General features: G+C 38.3%; 1 protein-coding gene across 5 annotated transcripts in view; it reads left to right on the top strand.

Moving 5' to 3' along the window:
• Positions 1-23436, top strand: part of ESRRG (estrogen-related receptor gamma) — a 266930-nt gene that overhangs the window by 127303 nt on the left and 116191 nt on the right. For 4 of the 5 annotated variants that reach the window (XM_009330202.1, XM_009330199.1, XM_009330200.1 and 1 more), the window contains 2 exons: positions 7590-8005; positions 20873-20989. In XM_009330202.1, coding sequence (XP_009328477.1) covers positions 7603-8005; positions 20873-20989 — 520 coding nt within the window. In that variant the 5' untranslated portion in view covers positions 7590-7602. Of the gene's footprint in view, positions 1-2916; positions 3065-7589; positions 8006-20872; positions 20990-23436 lie in introns of those variants that run through there. The other variant, XM_009330203.1, reaches the window with a different exon arrangement.

Below are 23436 nucleotides of genomic sequence, written 5' to 3'. Positions count from 1 at the left end.
CTGAAGTTTCCTAATGATACGGTTGTAACTCAAACAACAGCCATGTTCTAACTGTGTAATAATGTCGGAAACAGGAGAAAAAGAGAAACCTAAGAACTAAGTAGGAATATGAAGTATTTACTGAGGTTTAAGCTGTATCAGAACCATAATACATATACAAAATAATACGTTTCTTTTGTGTATAACTTTCAGGCGTTCCAGAATGATTTTCATTTAAAGTGCCATCTACTTCTTGTGTGGCCTTCTCTTCAGTATTTGCCCTTTTTTTTTTTTTTTTTTAAAGTATTTGAAAACTGAATCATCAGAGCATACCAAAAAAGTATCTTTTTCTACTTGAAATACATGAAATCTGTAGAAGTAGGCAAGTCTTTTCTGCAGGAAACTTTCTGTGGTGATGGCCTGGTAGTAGTAGTGCATAACACAGCTAATAGGATATTTGTTGCATACACACGTGCAAAAATAAAGGTCAGTTTTGTGATTTTTATACAAATCTTTATACAAGCTTTATTGTAGTAGTAGTGCATAACACAGCTAATAGGATATTTGTTGCATACACACGTGCAAAGATAAAGGTCAGTTTTGTGATTTTTATACCAGCTTTATTTTTTGCCTTTCAGTTGGAGGTTTTTTTGTTTGTTTGTTTTTGTAAGTGTGTTGCAGTGACATATATTGGATGCATTGGACTGTGTTACTGAGGGCTGGCACCTCTTCAGATGTCTGGTGTTTTGGCTCAAAGGTGCAAGGTCTTTGAGTATTCTTCCCTGTTTACTTTTTGTTCCCAAAAGAGTACCTGATGTAAAGAATAATCATTTTGCAGTCTGAAAAGATTTAAATTCTGTTGGCTGTAAGTGCTTCAGCTTTTAAATTCAGAAGAGTAATGTTATGGTCTGTCAAACCGTAGGATCTGTGTGCTGCAGAGCTTGTGCGTGTCTAAGGATACCTTTAATTAAACCAGCATTAGTGCATCTATACAGACTTATTAAAACACTTAGTTTGTCTCAATAATATTGATTAAATAGCAGTAGTTTGTTTAATCTAAGTATATTTTTGCTATTACTACGTTACTTCCAAGTAATCAGGGTAATAGTCATCATCAGTGAAATATCACGTTAGTTATGAAGTAATGCCATAAGAATTGATTTAGACTTGGCAGGAAAGGAAGGCTTTCTGTCATATAGTGCCAAAGCCCGATTTGGATTATTAGAATGAGAGTTTTAAACATAATTTCTGTTCGTATAAACAGAGTGTGTTTTATAGGCTTATAGGTTATTCCATACTCTGAGTATCCATTATATCAAGGAACACCTCAGACAGTTAATTATGCAAAACATCATGTAAGTAATTACACAGTATTATTATGCATTTAACAGTTTTATTGATTTGCCAGTTGCTCACTTACAGTATTTAGAGCTATAAACAAGAGATGCTCACCCTCAGTTGAAATAGGTCCAAGGAAATGAGCTAAAGATAAATGACACTAGTATGCATTGTTGCATCAGATGTAATCCTTAAATGTAGAAGCTGTCAACAGTGATAATTTGCAACACATTGGGGTATCTCAGGATCATTTCCTTCTTGTTAACAAAGTTTATCAACCAGGAAGCACAGGGAATCAATGTGAAATAGAAAGGGAAGCAATAATGAATATTTATATACTGGAGGGGAGGGAGGGGAGGTTAAAATAATTCCCCCTTATTTTGGAGGGTCTGCAGTAGTTACCAGTTAGCCACTTGAAAATTTTGCTTTTTAAAAGCAGCATAGAAAACAAACTAAGTGCAGCTGCTCAGATTAGGTGCAAATGTGAAGGGCCTCAGATAATGGCTTGTTTTGTTAAACTAAAAATGACCACGCAGTAGTGTAGTCTTCCACTGCCTTGTGTATAGGAAGTGCTTTAGTAGAGCTTGGTAGATTGCATACGGAGCAATAATAACTGTTTGGGAAGCTGGATCCTCTGTCAGCAATCATCAGCTAACTCAGGCCACTGCTGGTAACAACATGATGGTTTCAAGCATTGCTGCTTCTGTTCCGGCTGCTAGTGGCTACGACAGCTGCTCTGGAAGAAGTCATTGGCTTGCTTTGCTTTCCCTTACCAAGGTGAAGCGGTGAAGGTTTCAAGAAAACATAAAAGAAAGAAGAAATTACAAAAAACAATGAAACATTCAACATTTGTTTAAAAAAACAAACAAAAAACCCTCACCACAGCCATTCCGTTTTGCACAGGGTACTCCTTACTACATGGTTGTACATGTGGGTTCATTAATAAAGATCTAATGCATATTAACAGTTTTGTTTGTGCATGGATGGGACAAGATTAGCAATACTTGCAGTTAATGATCTCGCCCACTAGGTTAACCAAGCAGGCCTTACGATATTTCTTATTAAAAGAAGAAACCCTTTCTTTTCCTTCCCCCAACTAAGCCAGTGCACCTTTAATGCAATGATGATATGTTAGACCCAGCAGTTGTCAAAGCATCGTATTACTGTGATGCCATAATGACACCCTGTCTCTGTAAAGTAGTCATGTTTTCTCAAATCACACGTTGCACCGTTGATTTCTGACATGACACTTCATTCAGTCACTTTCCTCTTCTTCGGCGTCTCCATTCTTTGACAATAGCAGCTGGTGCCCATTTTCCTACTAAGTGATTCACATTTTGCCACTCTACTAGAGTGCAATTAGCAGAAGCAGAAAAAATTGCTCAATGTAAAGCAAGCAGCTTGGCTGAAATTGTTACTCAGCTCTTTAACAGGACCTGGTGAAAGTCTTGAGGTGTTGTCGTGGGCGTCGGTGCAAGATGCAACATTTTCATTTCTTTCCACACAAACATTTTTTCCCTCTTGCATTCAGAGAAGCAGAGTATGGGCAATCACTGGAACATGCTGCACTGTTTTCTGTCTACTGATTTTGGTATAGACCTGTGAAATGATACTGAAAGTAAGTACAGTATTTGAGAGGAAATGTGGTCTTTACAGTCAAAGCAAGGAGCTGGCTTCCATTCCTGACTGCTACAGACTTACTGTGTCACCTAGACCAAGACTTTCTTTCATGCATTGGTTGTCATAGGTAAAGTATGAGGATAACAAGTTAAGACCTTTTTGGTTGACATCCATGTGAGTTAGAGAAATGTATTGGAGTAAAATCAGATGGATTGTACTGTTAGCGTAAAAAGTACCTAGGTGTCCATAATAACACCTGCCTTGCTGATGCTCCCATGTAGTAGCTGTCATTAAAAATGTCAACTGCTAACAACCTATTCTGACATTTATGGAAATAGGGTGATTCTCTCTTCAAGAAAAGAAAAACTTCCTGTGCAGGTAAAAGTGGACTTTTGTGTTGGTCTATAATAAAGGTGCTCACTCTAATTATTGTGACTAATTATTACTGTCACTGAAACCACCAGCGCAGCTCTGAAGTAGCGAATGATGCTGTAAGCAGAGCTTTTCCTACTTGAAAAATGAGCATGAAATGTCTTCACAGATTATGAAGTACTGGCATGTTGTTTTGACCTCCTTTAGGTATTGGTAACAAGGGAGATGAGGGAAGAGTAACTTTCTGAACCAGTTGCATGTATGGATGGATTATAAAGAGCTCCCAGTGGCTTGAATGGGAAGGCTTGCTTTTTTTAAGGCTATATACTGTAATCAGATGCAGCTAATTTTTGCACTCCACTTGTATATTGATACTGATTTAACCAGTGTCAGCACTGTCAATATCATTAGTAATGTGGCAGGTAGATGGAAATATGAATGTGATTGCATTAATAAATTCTTAATATATTCAACCTTTCATAAGCACATAGCATTACAATTTATTCGCTATTGTTTAAGACCATTTTAAAGCAGGAGTTGCATATTGAAGTGCTCTGTCATTGTACCTTTCTGCCAGCGGTGACTGGCTTCAGGTCTTACTTAAACGAAGAAGTTGTGAAGTAAATTTAGTAGAGATGTGAAGAGTCGTGCTATATATTGCATGTTACTTGCAGCACCCTATGTAGTTTCTCTTGTATATGGGCATGGAAATGCTTCTAGAGCCAATTAGTTACTTTCCCTAAAGTTACTGAAAGGAAGGTTTACCCGAGAGCTACCAGTTGTTAGAAAACTTACCCGAGAACAGCCCACCACAAATGGAGCTGCCATCTATTTGACTTAAAATCTAGTAAAGAAAAAAAACAACCCCACCAAGGCTTTAAAATAAATACTGTACGTTTTTATATGACACATGTTATTTCTATTCATAAACCTTAACTAAATTTAGATTTTTATTAATCCAATGTGACCTAAAAATTTTGCATTAACAGCACAATGTGGAATTGGGCTTATTCTCTTTGAATGCAGATAAAGCCATCATCTTGAAAATAGCTCTTTCTGACAAAAAGGTGTTCTTTTGAAATAAAGTCTTTTTCACTACATTCCTCTTAGAGTTAATGTGAATTTTAGTGCCTCTAATTTTAGATTGAAGTGAGGTCTAGAATAAAACCCACCGGCTGACAATTGAATTTATAGATAGTTGTGAATATTTCAGGCTTGAATAATAGAGCTGTAGAATTTCAGACACGGAGAGGAAGAGAGAATTAAGCTCCAACTGTAGTTTTAGACTATAATGCAATGGTGTCTAGGAATTCTTCAGTGTAACGAGCTAAGTAGTAATTAGGAGGGAACTGAGGGAGGGATTTTACAGAGATCTAGCTTAGGCATTATTCCAAATGTTCAGCATGATAATTTGATGGTGGTCCCACCTGCCATCGGTATAAGATGGCTCTTGAATTACTTTCGTTCAGATGTGGTACAGTAACGAAGGAGTGAAAGCAGTAGGTGTCTGTTGCCCACCCACAGCTAGTGTACCCAGCCTTGTCTCTGGTTCACTTTCGTTGGGGGATCGAGAAAGTTTTTGTTCTCAGAGTCAGGCGCTGTTGTTTTCGCTTTTCCTTGGAATGGTTAATGTTTTAACTGCATTTGTGCTTTGCCAGCATGCACCAGTCCAGTCTGTGCTGTTTCAGCTGTAGCCAAAAGCAGCTCTATCTTGGTTAATACCAGAAACTGCTACTTCAGAAGCATCAGCAGACTGGCTTTTGCCTAAGCAGCACTGGTGATCAGATTTTAATGCTTGTAGACCTGAGATTATATTTTGGTTCTGACCGCTTGGAGTGGGAGATAGCCACTTTCGCACTGGCTAAGACAACATGCATTTGGACAACTAATTAATTGCAAATGTTTTTTCTGGGAAGGGAAGGGTGACATTCGAGCTCATTATTGCACAGATTAGAAAAAAAAATCAGCAGCGGGAGTCTTAGACAAGAACGTGCCATCAAGCTGGTTATGACAGACTGTAGGCAGTGACTCCTATTGCTGTATTTTGAGACTATATGTGGAGTCTCAGCAGCAGGGAGATGAAGAGAAGACCAAGTACCTATTTAGTTAATAGAAGGACCTTAGTGTATAGAAAAATAATGTAAAAAATAAGTTGGTAGAATATGAAAGTTAATTGATATTTTTAATCGTAGCTGTATAAAATTCAGTGTCAAAGAAAGGGAGAGAGAGACAGAGACACACCATGTTTTAGTACCCTAATAACTTCTAACTCTAGTCTAAGATCATAATGTATGTGAGAGCGGTCCAGTAATTATAAGGTAATAAGTGGAGTGGTGGTGTAAGTGCTCTAAATTAAAAGGAATTCACAGAGCTGCTGTAAGTCAGTGCCGACCCGCTTTCTTTCAAACGTTGACTTGAGAAAAGTGCTTAGCCCAGAGTGCAAGTAGAGAGACAAGAGAGAGCTATCTATTAATTACAGCACTCATTAACAGTGACGGCTACAAGGCAGCAGATGCAGAAGAAAAGGCACACGCTACTGCAGGCTGGCAAGGGGATTTCCCCCCCTCCAGTTCTTGAGGAAAGGACAACACAAGCAGGTGGTCCAATGTAATAAGATATTTTCACGGCTTTAACCTTCCCATTTCCTTGGTTTATTTGCTGACACCAGATAGCTTGCTCCTTCCCCCTCCCCAAATAAGTACTGATTTTAAGTTCGGAGGGTAACATTTCTGCACATCAATCTGGCTGTTTTCCAAATTCATGTGTCGTTTGTTTTCAATAGAATTTTACAGTAAAAATCACAGCAATTGAGAGGTCCCAAATAAGATCCATAAGCACTGATTTTAGGGTAAATCTCATCCTAAGCAGACATTTTTAATGAAGGGTCAGGCTTTGATCTCGGTTACCCTCATTGGAAAGGAAGCCAACTCTCTGGTTTTATGTCTGTTTTCCAGTGGTGAATTTGATTCCAGATCTTGAAGTAGAAATGGATTTTTTTTTTTTTTTTTAAACACGAAAAGGTGAAAAAGTGAAGATCTCAAAAATTATTTTAGAAAGTTAAGTCAGTCAAATTGTCTGGACTCATGCATTTGCTTTGAAAACATGAATCTATAGCTCCAGGTGGGTGGCCTTATGGGGTAGTTGCTTTTCTGCTGAAAATGTTTCTAGAGAAATGCTCATAACTGGCATCTGTATTTTGGCAGCTTCTGAGAGTATTGTCAGGAAAATGCTGGGTAGGCCATTTGCTACTGTGGTCTCATAATCACAGCTGTAGAAAATGAAGATAGTATCTGATTCGGAGCTTTCTAATTATTATTTTTGTTCCTTGTTCTCCCTAAAATATGTTTAAAAATAATAAAAAACTTGAGGATGGAATAGACGAAGAAGATTTTTTTCCCCCCCCTGTAGAAAGCACTAATTTGTCAGATGAAATGTTATATGGTTTTATTTCAGATGCTTAATTCTGAAAACGTGAGAACTGAGAAGTAAGACAGAATCTCACCTTCTGAAAGACAAAACTTCTATCTAAAATTTCCTCTAATATATATTTTTTTTTTAATCCAAGAGTGGAACATGTAAAATGTCAGATCCTATAGAGGATAATGGCTAGAAAGTAATTACAGCCAGAGCTGATGAATCATTTCACTGAGATTTTGTGAAAATGGAGTCTAGCCTTAATTATTTGTTAGAGTTCCCAGTTGATGTGCTACTCTGTTCCTAAATAGCTGTATCTATAATGAAGCAATATTAATAAGAAAAAAAAAGACTGTGGGAGACTCGCTCTTCAATTCTGGGATTAGATCAATAGATGATGGATACGTGTTGTAGTCAAGTGTCTTGACAAATATTAATTACAGAGCAGAAGTTTTATGTGATTAGACTTGGAAATATTTGTTCCTGATAACGATGGAATTTACAGAAAGAAGGTACCGACGGAAAAAGGAAGACATTCAATAGCCAAGTCATCTAATAGGATTTAAACAAATTTTTGACTCAGTAGATGACAAGTTCAGAATTTAGAGTTGATGTGAAGCTGACATGTAGCCTAGAGGGCAGGTGGAGGGGACAACAGACGGATTTGGTCTCTTTAAACTTTTTGTTTACTGCCTGTCTGGAGCTTTGACAAAGCTCTGTCATGCCCTTATGCTGATTACCTTCATGTAGAACAAGAGGTATTGACTAATAAATGAATGATGTGCAGTCCCTAACCCTTCCAGAGCAGCCTTAAAGAGCACTGTCTTTAATACACAGATTCTTCTTTCTCTTTCTCCCCACTACAGGCTTCTCTGCAGAATGTCAAGCAAAGATCGACACATTGATTCTAGCTGTTCGTCATACATCAAGACGGAACCGTCGAGCCCTGCCTCTCTGACGGACAGCATCAACCACCACAGCCCTGGTGGCTCCTCAGACGCCAGCGGGAGCTACAGTTCCACCATGAATGGACATCAGAACGGGCTGGACTCACCTCCCCTCTACCCTTCAGCCACAGGGCTTGGGGGCAACGGGCCAGTCAGGAAACGGTATGATGACTGCTCCAGTACCATTGCTGAAGATTCACAGACCAAGTGTGAATATATGCTGAACTCGATGCCCAAAAGACTGTGTTTGGTGTGTGGTGACATTGCATCAGGCTACCACTATGGAGTGGCTTCCTGCGAGGCCTGCAAGGCTTTCTTCAAGAGGACAATTCAAGGTTGGTTATTCTTTAAACTTCCTCCTTTTGCTCAGAGTGAAATAGTGCAATCCTTGACTAGATCCTGTTAGGACTTCAGACTGTACCTTTTCATTCTTCATAGTGTTTGGTCCTGCAGACGTTACTCATGAAAAAGCCCCTTTGGGCTTCTTTGGGAGTTCTGTCAGTCATGTTAAGCTCCCTGCCATGTTTATTTTGATTATGAAAAATAGAAAAACACTGGGGCCATCCGCATGTTCGGATTTGTTTTCTCTATGAGTTTCTCATGGATTCCCATAAATGATTGTTGCGAAGAAAACTGATGATTTTCTGAAAGGTTGTCATGGATGCCTCTTGAACACACCTTGTGACTGGCACACAGGGATAGTGCTTGGGTTTTGCTCCTAGTTACACCACTGCCATACTTAAATTGTTACAGAAATCCAGCTTATTTTTGTTAAAGCGCCAGTGCATTTAAAATTGGAACAAAATGCAATGGTGTAGTGCTTTGTGCATATCGGTTTATTAATAACTGCTCTTTCATCCATACGATATACAGTGGCCTTAAACAGGTTCAACAGATACCTGTAAGATCACGTTCTAAGGAGAGTAAGTTGGCAGCTTTTGGTCTCTGCCCAGTACTTTGTACTAATCTGCTCTTGATACCTGTTACAAATATGCCACGTATTTTGGCATAAATTAGTATGATAATTTGCATGACTACTTGTTCTAGCTTCAGAACCAATGGAGACAAAATAACCTTCTATTTTGATTTAGATATCATCCTTTCAAGTAAAATTGAAGGTGCTTTATTTAAAGAACATGAGGCCAAGCTTGGCCTGTACAGGAATATAGTGTCACATTAAATTAAATTCAAACTTCAGAGTCTAAAATTAGGTTGCTAAGTCCAAATTTAAGCTCCTCAATAAAACCTGCTTGGTTTTCATGGATGTTGAGCACCTGGAATTTTCAGGAAAGGCAATGCAATCTGGTGGTGTACTTTTCTTTTTAAAAATGAGTTATGATAAGGAGCATAAAGTTAGTTTCAGTTTGTAATTTCACATAACCCAAAATTTGAAACATTTGGTTAAGGCTTCCTAAATAAAGTACTTCCACATTTAATGTAAAATTAATACTGAAAAATAATGTTATTTTAATTTATCCATTGCTGGGGCAATGGCCACTTTACTCTCCTCTCATCCATTTTGCTTCTGGGGGGTTTGGGCCTTCTGCCAGCATGAAGTACCCATTTTATGATGGCCGTATAGCCACTAAAAAGGAACATTAGGCTTCAGTTGTTCTAATGGAGCTGAGTGTTATAAAGTTTGCAACCAGTAAACAAACATACCTGTGAAGATTCCTAGTGGCCTGGGTTCATGTGTAAAATGAGTGCATATGCAGAAACAGTATGCTCATTTCAAGTCTTTGTTTTGGAAAAGTAAAAAAAGAGGTAGGTGATTTCACTTGACCTTCAAGAAGGTTTTCAGAAAAGCTCAAAAAATGTTTCCACTGAAGCAATTTGTATCTTGTGGGTGCTAAACTTCAATCACCAACTTCAACTAGCAACTCTGTTTTGATAAATGGTATTTAATTGCTATGTAATAGCTGTCCTACAGAACTGAATTGAGGCACAATTATTTTAGTTGTACTTTGAGCATGAAAAAATGCCACAGAAATGTTAACTGATGAAAGTGTTGACTTCTGGCAGTAATAGGTAGCCTGTAATTTTACACCGCACCACAGACAGCGAGTTTCTGGGCGTGGAAGCACAAGACAGGGACGTCATTCTCTAGATTAGCAACCTGGACTTGGCCACACAGCTCAAGTTAGTACTGGCAGCTGTGCAAAAAGTCTCAGTACGGTTAGAGCACTAGCTACATCAGCAGGTGACAGTGCTGTGAAGACAAAAAAAATATGCAGTAAGGCAAAACCAAGCATCGAATGGAAAAACAGTAATGAAGAAACTAAGAATAGGAATGGCATGGCAACATCTTCAGTAATGGTGCTGACTAAACTGACACAACTACTAGGATTTTTCAGATACCATCCAAAATAATGGAAGCTACTTACTTTGGTGAATCAAACCATGGATTGTGGTAGGTGACAAGAAGTATATAAGAAAAAGGTACTCCTCATGTTTTGAATGGGCAAATTCTACCTTTAAGCTTGCGAGAAGAAAAATTCCCCTGAGGTTGTTTTTTTTTTTTGTTTGTTTGTTTTTTCTCTAAATGATAGAATTTAGTCCCGGTGTTCCTAGAGGTTGTTCTTCCCGGTACCATTTCACTTCCTGGTTCATATCACATTCTTTCTCTGCTTGTTTTTAAAATAAGTTGATTACTGCATAACTGCAAATAAGAAAACAGGAAAACAGAAAAAACCCAAGAAATCTTATAAATACAGAATAGTAAACCAGACTACCTGAAGAGTCAAATATTGTAACTCGGCGTATGTAAGGATAACATGTCTTGGCTCAAAGAATTGCTTATTTTAAAGGCTAATAACTTAATTGTGAAGGGTACTTAATTAGAGATTCAGTGAAAAAGAACGGTTGACTTCCCAAACCTTTCTTGTTTATCATTCATGAGTTACTAAATTAGCTCGGACTCGTAGAACCTAAGTGCTACTCCTGTTGAAGTCATGGGCAAAACTGCCCTGACTTCAGTGAGAGCAAGGCTGAGCTGATAAAGTTAGATTATGAAACACATCTTGTGTTCATGTCAGGCCTGGTGTCCTTTCCACTAAGTCAATGGGAGTCTTTCCATTCTTTCCATTTCGAAGGAGTCTTTTGAAATCTCAGTAGGTGAAAGCCGCAGGCAGCTGTTCAGAGAGCCAGCACGGTATCTGTACACCACCAGCATCTTACATAAGACAGAAGTGAAGTGCATCACAGGATACCTAGTAGCCCCTTACACGAGGTGAATTGCGCTCTAATGTAGAGTATACACCTGTTTTTAAGGGTAATGGAAATTGTCATTCCATTTCAGATGATGGCACTTTAGTTTAAAAAATGTCCGTTCCTGGCTGACGGATTTATCCTCTTCTTCTTCCTACCTCTTGCAATCCCTGCTAATTTTCTTAAAAATAAAGAAACTAAATTAACTCTGTCTTGAATTATAAGGAGTAATTTTGTCTTTTTTGAATATATATATTTTAACATAGCACAGAAATAAGTTTGGGGCTGTGGTAAAGAATGCATAGGTTATGATTAAAATCAATAATAGTAGAAAAAATTAGAAACAAGAAATTACCTGGCCAGAAAACTGAAACAAAGCCCACCAAAAAACGAGCTCAATATATAAAATCGGTGTCTTTTTAGGTCACAGTACAATCTATGACGTTCTGCCCCCTTTTGTGACATATAAGGGATGGGAGAACTGGATGTTCTCTCTGCTCAGCCTAGTACTTGCTCAGCTGCAGCTCTCAGTTTGCTTCTGGGATAATTTACGTGGTGGCTGATTGCAGATGTCTCACAGAAACACACACACAGCCAAATCTCCCCAAAACTGGCTTAACGTCAGGGATAGTAGAAAATAGCAATGTCTAAAAATAGTTACAGGTCCATTGATTTTTAGGGTCTCTACACAGTTTTTGCTGTGCACTGTGTTATCTTGAAAACTCCAAGCTTTCATTAAAAGGAAGAGAGAAAAAAAGAATTTTAAGATCAGCTGGGTGCAAAGTCTTGTGTTCAGCACAGAGGTCTTGTACTTACTAGATATTTTGTAGTGAATATTTAGTGTAAATACATTTCTTATCATTTTTATTTGCTCAGTTATCATAAAGGCTAGTAAGTACACATTTTGCATTAATAATATGTAATTACTCATTGCCTGTAACATACATTTCTGCAAGTGGATTGAAATGGTATTCTTGCTTTCAGTAGAAGGATGATAGGACTTACAGATTCAAAGACAGTTTACTATTTTGTTTCATTTTAGCCTTCATCTCTCTAAAATAATGGCCTGCATCTAGACAACTTTCTTCCTCCCTCTTTCCAAATCTTCAGGACTGTCGTCTTTGGACTCTTTAAACTAGCATGAAAAGGCAGTGTGAAAAGCCTAGGTATTGATATGTTGCCTTCCTGGTAATGCTTGTTGCAAAAGTGTCAGAGCTTACTTATGATTTCCTTGGACAGTGTTCGAATTTTCCCCACAAAAGCTAAAATATTTTGCATTCAGTAGTCCTTGTAGTTCTTGGGCTTTGGTTTTTTTTTGTTTATATGTTTATTTTTAAAGGAAAAACTGTTGGATGACCAATATGGAAACAGCAATCTTCTGTTTATACGCAGGGTGAGTAAAGCAATAGGTAGTAAGAAGCCCTGCAATCATACCCTCACTGTCTCATTTAAGAGCTTTATCCCTGAGAGTTGTTGCCTGTCCAACACAAACAAGAAATATTCCATCCTGGGAATACTGTTGGTTTTTTGGTCATTACGTGAACTAGACCAAGTCTGCCATCTCATTTTATGCTGATCACCTAAGAACCTTCAGCTCTGCAGTTCTGCAGTAATGTAGTTCCTATGGTCTTCAAAGCCCACCCAAACTAGGAGCTAGATTAAACTGCTTTGTACTTTGTTCCCTTTTTGGTTACTGCAAGTTGTTTTTAATCCCTTTAGTGTTCAGGTTTTTCAACCCTCTTTGGAGTGTTTACCCATTACTGAGCCAATTTGATCTGTAAATGTACAAACACTTTACAGTAAATATATATATTTTTTTTAATCAGGAAGTTTTAATCAGGAAACTTAGAACTAGCTATGTAAATTCAGATAAGGTGACATTTAAAATGGGCAACATAAAGTTTGATTTGAAGTTGCACATGACCGAAGTGGCTTCCAAAGGTTAATTTGCATCTCTCAAAGCTGACTCCTATAATACTGCACATCATTTTTGCGGGGGAAATGAAAGCAAATTAAGTAAGATTTTATGGCTTTTCAGCATCTTTACTGGTAGCTAAGATTATAGGTTTTTTATAGAAAGATAGGGTGGAGGCTTGCATCTTGGTGCAATAGTCTGTGGACCTTGGCTATGGTGCAAAGATGGCAGCCCCCCAGTGAATCTAACACTAAATGTCACTGAAGTCATCATTACCTGATTAAATCATTCACCTTCCTTATATAAGTGAAAGTCTGTGCATCAACATTTCTTTCAAAGAATATTTTAAGCAAGCAATGATAGATATCTTCCCTTTTCCCCTGATTTCTCTGTGCCTATGGGCCAACCAAACTAGTGAACAAGTATTTTTAGTTCTTTCCAACACGTCTTTTAATCCTGTCATAATGTCATTGTGCAACTATGGCAGCCAAACAAGATGAGACAATAAAATACAAACACGCTGAAATCTGGGAACCAGAGAGAAGTTTAAAAGTATACGGATGGTTCTATCCTTTTTACTATCACTGCTTTCCTTACAGCCTTGTAAATTATATGCTGCATTTAGATTATTAGGGAATAAGAATGAGCATCCTGATTTGTGCATGGCTATTTCGAGCCCATCGGAAATACTCAGAAAGGCGTGGTTTACAAATAGTACCGGCACAGTGGTATGTATCAATGCCATTATAATTAGGTCTGGATCTCTATTTGTCATAAACATCTCTGAAAGCTTCCAGCCCACTTATGAAGCTCTGTCTAGTTTGGAACTAGAGACATGTGAAGTCTCAGCTAGCAAGTGATATATTAATGTTTCTATGACTTTTTTTTACTGCTGTGATAGTCATTTGGTTTGCAACTTCACAGACTGAGATGTTCTATGTGCTCATAAACAAACAATGACAATTTTCCATGCTACCTTGATAGGATGTATCAAAATCTACCTAGATAAAATACCAGCAGGGACCAAATGTAGATGGTTCAGTCTTTGACTTGGACGGCTCTTCAGTGACTCCCAGGCAGCAGGGGATAAGTTCTATTTGTGTCTTCAAAACATTGATTCTCTCTTAAGATGACCTAAATGCCCTTCATTTCTGTTGAAGATAAAGTTGACTCCAGTGGGAATCAAAGGTAGTTGGGCCCTTACAGGTGTCATCCAACACCCCCTAATATAAGCCTCATATTGAAAATTATGGTGGTTTTTATGATGCTGGAAACCTGTCTACCCAAAGTTAGAGGGTGAAGCAAAAATGTCATTGTCGTGGTTTAACCTCAGTTGGCAACTGAGCACCACGCAGCTGCTCGCCCACTCCCCCCCAGTGGGATGGGAGAGAGAATCGGAAGGGTAAAAGTGAGAAAACTCGTGGGTTGAGATAAAAACAGTTTAATAGGTAAAGCAAAAGCCGCGCACACAAGCAAAGCAAAACAAGGAATTCATTCCCTACTTCCCGTCGGCAGGCAGGTGTTCAGCCATCTCCAGGAAAGCAGGGCTCCATCACACATAATGGTTACTTGGGAAGACAACCGCCATCACTCCAAACGTCCCCCCCTTCCTTCTTCTTCCCCCAGCTTTATATATTCTGAGCAGGACGTCACATGGTATGGAATGTTTCTTTGGCCAGTTTGACTGTGCCCCCTCCCAGCTTGTTTGTGCCCCTCCAGCCTTCTCAGTTGGTAGAGCATGGAAAACTAAAAAGTCCTTGGCTAGTGTAAGCATTACCTAGCAACAACTAAAACATCGGTGTGTTATCAACTTTGTTCTCATCCTAAATCCAAAACACAGCACTGTACCAGCTACTAGGAAAGAAATTAACTCTATCCATGCCGAAACCAGGACAGTCATGCAGCCAGACCAACCAGCATCACCTTTACATTTTCATTTTAAATCTCCATTCATATTGCTTTCTAGGAATAAAAGAAAAAGAAATAAAAAATACATTTTAGAAGTTCTAAGTATATTATAGTTCAGTAACATAGTACATTGGCTTCTTTTCAGCAACTCAACATAGTGATTTCATTTAAAATGTACTTTTAAGCTGGCTGTATCCCTCTGTCAAATACCATCTTACAGTGTAGAGTTATTTAAAAACTGGCTGCTTCTCCTGAGTTTCTTACCGTAACAGAAAAGGCAACACAAGCAACAGAGACATAAGCATAATCCTTCATACATGGTCCTATCATCTTAAAAAAAATTTCGAGACATTTAGGAACCAAATTTTTGAACATTCTGTAACTCTGTGTGTGCAATATTGTTTCTGACGTCATCTGGGTGAAAAATTGCGAATACAGTCAACTTTAGGCTTAATCAGCTCCAGATGACATGTAGCAGAATTCATAGGTCTGTAATTCATAGAGCTATCTGCACTATCAGGTGAATCCATCTAAGGATTTGTCAGCCAAAACTGGATGCAGTTAGGTTCAAGTCCAACCTCATTCCAACCTGACCCCATTTCTGAAACCTTATCAATAAGAGTACTTTTACTTGTGAGAATATTTACTCATACTTAAATTCAGTTGAGTTCTGACTGCAAAGTAGGGAACAGAGTCTGCAAGAACTGAAACTTTAAACTGAGAGGAAATATTTTTACTTTCCTCAGTTCAGCTTTGCTAAGACCTATAAACATCAAACACACTTAAGTCCATCTGGGACTTTTTCTCTATCCTTCTTTTCCTAAGTTAGCCTGTTACTCCTTATTTCCAACAGCACCTACTTCTCCTCAGTTTCTCGGGAACTATTCTGTTCTGGTTGGATTACGTATCAAGGTGTGACCTAACAGACCATAATTCACTCTCTGTGTTGATTCTGACTCTGTTAGATTCTCCTGTCTCTCTTTCTAAGACTTCTCTCTTACTAATTCCCAGAAGACCTATGGCTGTAATCCTGGCTACCTTTCATTTTCCAGTTTTCATGCATGCCAGTCCACAGACAAGCAGGTGTATTCCTTTGGGTCTGTCACCCAGGAAAACAGAGCATGAAGGTGGTACCTGGGGTAAACCTTACTGCAGAAAGACTTAAATCCAGTGATGCAGTAGCCTCTATTAAGAATAATGAGAACACTTGCTTTTTAAATACAAGTTTTTGGAAAAAAAGTATTAGGTTACAGAAGCTCAAAGAGAAAGTTTGGGAGAAAAATGGGGCATTATTGAATATAAATAGAGAGATACTGAAATACAGTTTCATGAGCTGATTATAGCATAAAATTATTACATTGAAGGAATAATTAATTCCCCTCTGTTGGTTTGCCTTTTTTTTTTTTTGACTTTTTTTTTTTTTTCTTCTGGACCTACATTCCCACACAGTAAAAGTTTCGATACTGGTATCTTCAGCATTCCTCCTGCTTTTGTAAATGACTCATGGCTACTCTTTACAAACACATTTTCTCCCTGTGTCTCAGCGTTCCTCATGTCTTTTACTTGTCCAAAGATTTTCTGAGCATATTCCAATAGCTCATAGCAATGCTTTTATGTCTTTAGTGTTATAATATCAAATGTCACAGTGTGAAAAGGGAAATAAAGCTTCTGCTAAGAATTGCTGTCTGCAGCTTCTATTCTTATCAGTATTTCTGGAAGAGACACCCCTGTTTCAGCCTGTCCCACAGACTGGAGCCAGTTTCTAGAGCCAGCTTCGCACTTGATATCTGTGAGGTTCTAAAGTTGTAACTGTTGATGACAATAACTTCATTTGGCATAAGATGCCAGGGCATACGGGCCAGTACTTCCAGTGGCCTCCTCTTTGTCATGGTTCTCACTCCTCCTCTTCTGTTACCTTGAGTGTCGCTGCCGCTTCCGCGCAAGAAATGGCCAAAATGGTCTCGAGAATCTTGGCTAAGTCCAGTCGATTGCCTGGCTTGTACAGCCATCGAGTAAGTCCCTGTACCATTAAAATTGTACTATGACTCCACATCTCATTCAGGTAACCTCCAAACCTCATCTGTGAGATGAAAAAAACCAAGGTATCTTGGCCCACTTATCCTCGAGCTGTGTGTAAAGATCTAACAGTCTGAAGCATCTAAAACCAGAGAGCCAGTTATGCAGTGTAAGTTTTAGCAGTTGAGCTGCTATCTCAAGATCAAATGGCATCATATTTTTAGTGAGTCCGTTGCTCTTGATAGGCACAGTGTGTTAGAAGTATTTTCTCATCTTTTGGCTGAGATAATAAAATTAACAAATTATTAGAAAAAAGGAACTATTTTTAAATAAATGTTCCTCAGTGCATGAGAAGAGAAAAGGGACTCAGGCCGGATAAATCCCGTTGTATTATTATAGCACAGGGCAATGTGTTTGGGGAGTGAAGATTTGACATATATTTTTATTTTCAAACGTCACACTAATTTACATTACTCAGCCCTTTAACTGCCAAACTGTAAAAGTCCATTACGCTACTGAAAGGAATATACAAATTATCCCCTGGCACTTCAGGCAGGAGTTTTACATATACACTGTTATTCTATCAGCCAGCTAGCTGCACGATTCTATTAAGGAGTAAGTGAGAAAATTATATTGCCTGCAAACTAATTGTACAAAAGACTCTGAAATAAGTAATCAGAGCCCAGTTCTTTCTGAAAACCAGCCAGGAGATATTATAAATTGCTCGATCGTTCTTGTCAGCCCAGTTTAAAGACTCAGAGCTGCCATGTTGATTTTGTTCACTGTGTAACACAGCTGCCTCTCCAACTGTTGACAGGACTGGGCAAACTCAACCCATACTCTTACTAGCTGCCCAGTTTCAGCCTCTAGCATCATGAGGTAGACAAGTAAATGGTAGAGCTTCCTTCTGAATCTTTCTCATTGAAATAAAATGCAGATCTGAGCATCCTGAATGGATGTAGTATACCTGTGAAATTGTACAGATTCCCAAACACTTCTTATAATAATTTCTGTTTATTTATTTTTATTGTATAGAAGTAAATAAGAAATCATGAGAGCTCTAATGGCCTACAATGTGCAGTAAACCTAGGTTTTTACCAAAAATATATCCACTGATACTTTGAGTGCTAGGTAAAACACATTTTGAGTGCTAGGTAAAACCTATCCATTGCAAAATTCCATGAGGTGGTGGGTTTTTTTGGGTTTTTTGGTTTTTTTTAAGGAAAACTCACTGACAGAAATGAAGTCTATCCGTGGGGATATTTGATAAAATACTGCATTCATATGTGGAGTGATAACAAAATGTTCATTTCCTTGCACTCTTACTGCGGCCTAGCCATATTCTAAAATGCTGTAACACTTTAGGGGAACCAGCTATGGCTATTGGTAAGATGTGGATCTTTGCTGCAGCAATAAATCCAGTTACTGTAACTCTACTGAGTTCATTGGAGGAACTCTTTCCTCCATCTTCCAAGTTTATTTTCTAACATCAAAAATTAAGATTGAACATCTGCTGTAAAATATAATTCATTAAAGTAAAGCAGCCTAAATTGATAAGAGAAGATTCCCCCTCTGAGCTAAAGTACTGGAATCTAAGTGACTAGAATAATAGCTCATTTTAGACTTCTTTAGGTGGCAAGAATTTGCACGAAAAATAAGTGATGTTTTTGGTGCATAATGTGCTGCATACTACAGACCCTTGCCATGTTTCACAGGATTTTGTGCAAAACTGAAATGTCTGGGTATGGATTAGAAGTGTCTACTTAGGGAAATAAGCAATCTTGCTTATATTTTTCTGGTTTTGAATACTACTTTTTGGTGTCGACATCTGTACCTTTGTCACCTGTGCCTTTGCACAAGGGCTCTGGCTATAGTGGGAGTGCTCCACTTGCCTCAGTACAGACCTTTGCTGCTTGAAGTTCTGTGTTGTAATCTCGATCTTGTTTTTGATCAAGATCATTTTTGACCTTGTGCAAAGGTATCTTTGGTGTTGTGCAAAGCATTTCTGATTCCCTGTTTCTTATTTTTAAATAGGGATGGTAATACATTTACTACTATAATATGATGAAGTTAATTAGATACAATTTGTGAAAGGCTTTGAAGGTCTCCCTGTGTAGTGGTTGTGCCTCACTAAGAATGCCTCGTCAGAGTGTGAGAGGATAATGTGAATCTTTTTTTAAACTTGCTCTTACCATCCTTTCCTACGTATCCTTCCAGAATTGTTATTTCCTAACTTCGCTAATATGTATCGGAAGGAAGTTTTGCAGGAACTGTTGTGCTGAATTTCCTACCCACCGTATCCTTCGGTTTCTTAAATAGCTTTCTTCTCAGGAGCCTAAGGAAGGGGAAGAGGACTAAACTGAAGTTTGAGTTTTGTCAACAAGAACCGTTAGCATTCAGACATATCAAAATCTGTTTTACTCGCCAGCATTGCTAAGTCAGTCATGCAGCAATGTTCAGGAGGAAGAAAGCCCGCAAATGCCTGAAAAGGTTGTGCGAAGTATGCTGGTTGTATTGGCAGAATATACTTTGCACCATGCAGACCTCCTTTATCATAAATACTTAACCAATTTTCAATAGATGTAAGTGGTTTAAGAATTACTTCCTGTTGAATTAGCAGTTGCTGAGCATTTGAGTCTGTGTGCAATCCTGCAATCCACTAATGTGATATTTAATGAGGAGACATCAGTCTGGAGAAAGGTAGTCAATATAAATCAGTGTTTACAAAGTGTGATTAACTCTGAAATATTTCATCAATGCTCTGGTCCCAGGCAGACTCTATGCTAATTATTAGAACCTGTGCATGTTTCAGGGGACTTTGACGGACCCTGAGTGCAGCAAACATGGAGCAGCAAAATTGCAATTATGCTCGGACTGTCTCTGATGACAATTTATGCATTTGGTGTGATGACCTCTTGCTTCCCAAGAGGGCAATAAACAGAATGCATTTTCATTAAGATACTAATGCACTTAATCACAGGGGGAAAGGGTTAGAAAGTAAAGAAATACCTTTAAAGCAAGATGTGACAGGCTGATGGGGAAGATACTTTATTTGAAAGTCAGTTTCCTGGTGAAACTTCTGACTGCTGCAAAGTCTGTCATTCTGAATGTAGTCATGGGCAATAGGATGCATGGCTAGGCAGATGAATAAGCTGAGCTAAGCTGTTTTATGAAAAGTGCAGTGGTACTAGGGCAAAAGAGAACAGATGTTCTCCCATTTGGACTTGGATACCCAAAGATGTGATTTTAAAAAATGTAAAGAAAACTACTGATATGTATTTTACCCATTAATTTTCATGCTGCTTTTTTTCTTATTTTTGAGGATAAATAATAAGTACTAAGCAGTAACAAAAAAAAAATGGAGACGCTGCTTTGCCCAGGAGGGCTCACATTTAAGGATCTAGCTTGTTCTAGGCCTTATGGAGAGTTGGGAGGGGCAGAGGCAAGCATCTCCCCCAGTTTTTGTTATTCTGACAGCTTGGTAGGAATGATCCTGTTTCTGATGCCTCTCAGTACAAGCACTCTGTCTGAAGCATAGAGAGAAGGGGAGATGTCCTGGCTGAGAGGCCTGATCCAACAGCTGTAGAATGTGCTAGATGTAGTGGTAGCAGTGCCAGTGAGCCCTGCCTGACACACTGTGCCTGCTGTTGTGGAAGGAGAAGGGTGAAGCTCTGTAGTACCTGTTACAGTTGATTGTGCAATGAAGCATGACAGTCTCGTTTTCGTATTCTAGACAAAGAAAGACTGATGAAATTGGTGAAAAAAAGAAGTGAAAAGTGCTCAGGCTAGGAGCCTAAGCCTGTGGCTTGGTACAGACAATAAATGACAAAATTTCCTCCTCCTACCAGCAGGAGTAACCTACGTGAAGCATTTTGCTAGGGACCATGTATGGAGCCAGACACAGACTCACGTTAATTGTGGTTTTGTATATTTTTTTTTTTCATATAGCTGTCTAGATTTAGAAAAGTCAAAAAGCTCATCCTTTAACTTGGCTTTTCATTTTTACTTGAAAGGTATTTCCTTTCTATAGCACTGTTTACTCTTGATAGATTCCAAAATTAAACACAACAGCAATTGTATGTGTACTTCGTATATCCATTGTGTTGGTTAGTCAGTGATTCTGAATACCTGTCATTTCCTGTACTTTCTATTACAGGTAACATAGAATACAGCTGCCCAGCAACGAATGAATGTGAAATCACAAAGCGCAGACGCAAGTCCTGCCAAGCCTGCCGCTTCATGAAGTGTCTAAAAGTTGGCATGCTGAAAGAAGGTAAGACTGATCAAGTCAGTATGTATCTCTCTGCAAATGCATGCAACAATTGTAGGGCAATCAGGAAAGAAGAGAGATTGGTGAGTGTTCTAATCAGTTATTGTAAAGGCAATTTTCACATATACTTGCCGTTCCTGACAGTCTGTTTCTAAGCTATGGAATCACGGTGTATCTACATAGAGTTCATCTTCTCTGTCTAACTACGTGTAGTACAGCAAAATGTACCCCAGCGTTCAGTCTCCTTCAGTAGGTAACTAATAGAATAATTATCAGAATATATTCTCTCATTTTCCTTAATGCTTTAACATAATGAATTCTCAAAGGTTTCTTTCCTCTGTTCCTTATCCACTGTTAGTCTGTCCAAGTTCTATCAGAAACACACACTGTGCCTTCTTTTCCCTATTTTTACCCGGTCTTCATTTCATCAGGACAAACAAAAGGGTTACTTCCCAATTAAACAAGTATAAATGTTGAGTATGTCTGCTGAAGTTGCTGTAACTACACTGGAGCAAATAATGGCATACAGAAGAGGAGAATCCACCCCCCCTTTTTTTTTTTTTTTTGAAAGCGTGTGAGAACCCCTGCCCCTCACTGTAAGTATATGTTGAGTGTTTTAATTCATCAGTTACATTTTGAAGGTATTGAATAACAGGTAAATATAAGAAAATGTTTCCAAGAAACAGTACTACCTTACCTGGAATCTGATTCATCTATGTTACAGAAAGAGGCCATTCCTTAAATCTTGGTCACCTGCTATGCAATTCTATTGCAGTTAATGTATATGCAAAAATACACTTTTATGTGCATGTATTGTATACATTATTATTGTAGTGCACTGTTAACCACCAAGAAAGAATAACAGATGATGTCATGGACTTCTGAGCTAGATAACCTTTTAAAATAAAAGCAACATAATGTTTTCTAAATATTGTCTCCAGTGGAGGGTACTTTGTGTTAAGCAACCACTTTAAAATAGTCCCATGCAATTTTGCTTTGTCAGTGCTTAAAAAGTCAGCTTTAATAGACAGCGGATTTTTGCAAATCATTTGATGGTAATTTAAAACAGGTTTAAGTATACAGCTATCAGGGTAAAATCCAAGAACAACATAGACCGGTGGAGAGGTTATGGGCAAATTAGCCCTATCACGCACCTACAGACATATTCTTATTGGATTATACTTACTAAGAATAAACCTTGTTCTGTGCAACTGCTTTGGCAGATGCTATGATCCTGTGAGCCAAATCCTGCTGTCCTTAGTCTTACTTGAGCAAAACTCCTGTCAGATTCAATGGGGATTTTGCCTCAGTAAGAACGGCAGGATTTGACCCTCTCTTCCAGTGGTGATGGGAGGGTTCTTTACTTGCCAAAAATCCTCATATAACTGACCACTAGGAGCAGTTGCTTAAAGGTTAAGTTGTGATGCTTAGATAAACTGTAGAAAGAAAGGAGTGTCTGAGTATGGCACTTTTTGAAAGGGACTGTGCTTCTTAACATCTTTTTTTAGTAAGTTAAGACCCCATATCACTAGTAACCTAATATACAGATATATTAGAAACAGTGCTACCAAGAGTACATACAGGTGAATTGGTTTAGACCTTTTCTTTTAAATTTTGGGGGCACCATTGCACATCCATTAACATATATATTTAAAAATCTAGTCTGTGTGCAGCTTCTGGGACTGCATGAGGAAATGAAGCGACTCTTCTACAAATGAGTAATTATCTCAGTTACCAAAATTGTGCGCAGATTTACTATGTTTCTGCACACGATTTTGGTAACTGAGATAATTTAGTTAGACAATTCAGATGCACATGGTGAATCAGATTTTTTGCATGAATGATCGTTGTCTATGGATGCAAATCAATCCCACAAGTTTTCTTAGTCAGAATTTCATAAATTATCTACCCTAAAAGTACATACCTTTTTCTGAAAGTTCTACAATGACAAAATAACTAATTCCTTTGAAAAGAAGGTTCCTTTGTTAGCCCCACTCCTGGGCACATCATAGTTCTTCCAGTCCATTGTGTGAGTTTTTCTGTCAAAACACAGTAAGATTTCTACTTACTTTTAATTACTGAGTCTTTTCATCTAGGGGAGAGTTAGCTATCTTCTTTTCAATACCTACCACCTAATAGGACAACCTAAAAGAACCTACAAGGGCGTTTTGTTTTCTTTCCCCCTTCAGTGGCCACTTTTACTTTTGAAACCATACTGATTCATAGTACACTTTTAGGACTGTGCTTGGAATAGAGATGGTTTTTTTCTTTTGTTCATGTTGGAAGGTAGGTTTGGAGACAGGTGGTGTTGTTATTACCTATGGGAAAGTCTGGAGATGAGTTTTTGGCTTTGGATTTCACCACATCCTTTATGCACAGAATGAAGAAAGATTATATACTTACTTCTTTCATGTGTAAAGTGGTGTAAATTTATTGATTAGCGTGGACTT

This window comes from Pygoscelis adeliae, unplaced genomic scaffold (genome assembly GCF_000699105.1).
Source record: "Pygoscelis adeliae isolate BGI_AS28 unplaced genomic scaffold, ASM69910v1 Scaffold308, whole genome shotgun sequence".
Lineage (NCBI taxonomy): Eukaryota > Metazoa > Chordata > Aves > Sphenisciformes > Spheniscidae > Pygoscelis > Pygoscelis adeliae.
Note: the sequence above shows the minus strand (reverse complement) of the source record. Positions and strands in the feature narration are given on the sequence as shown.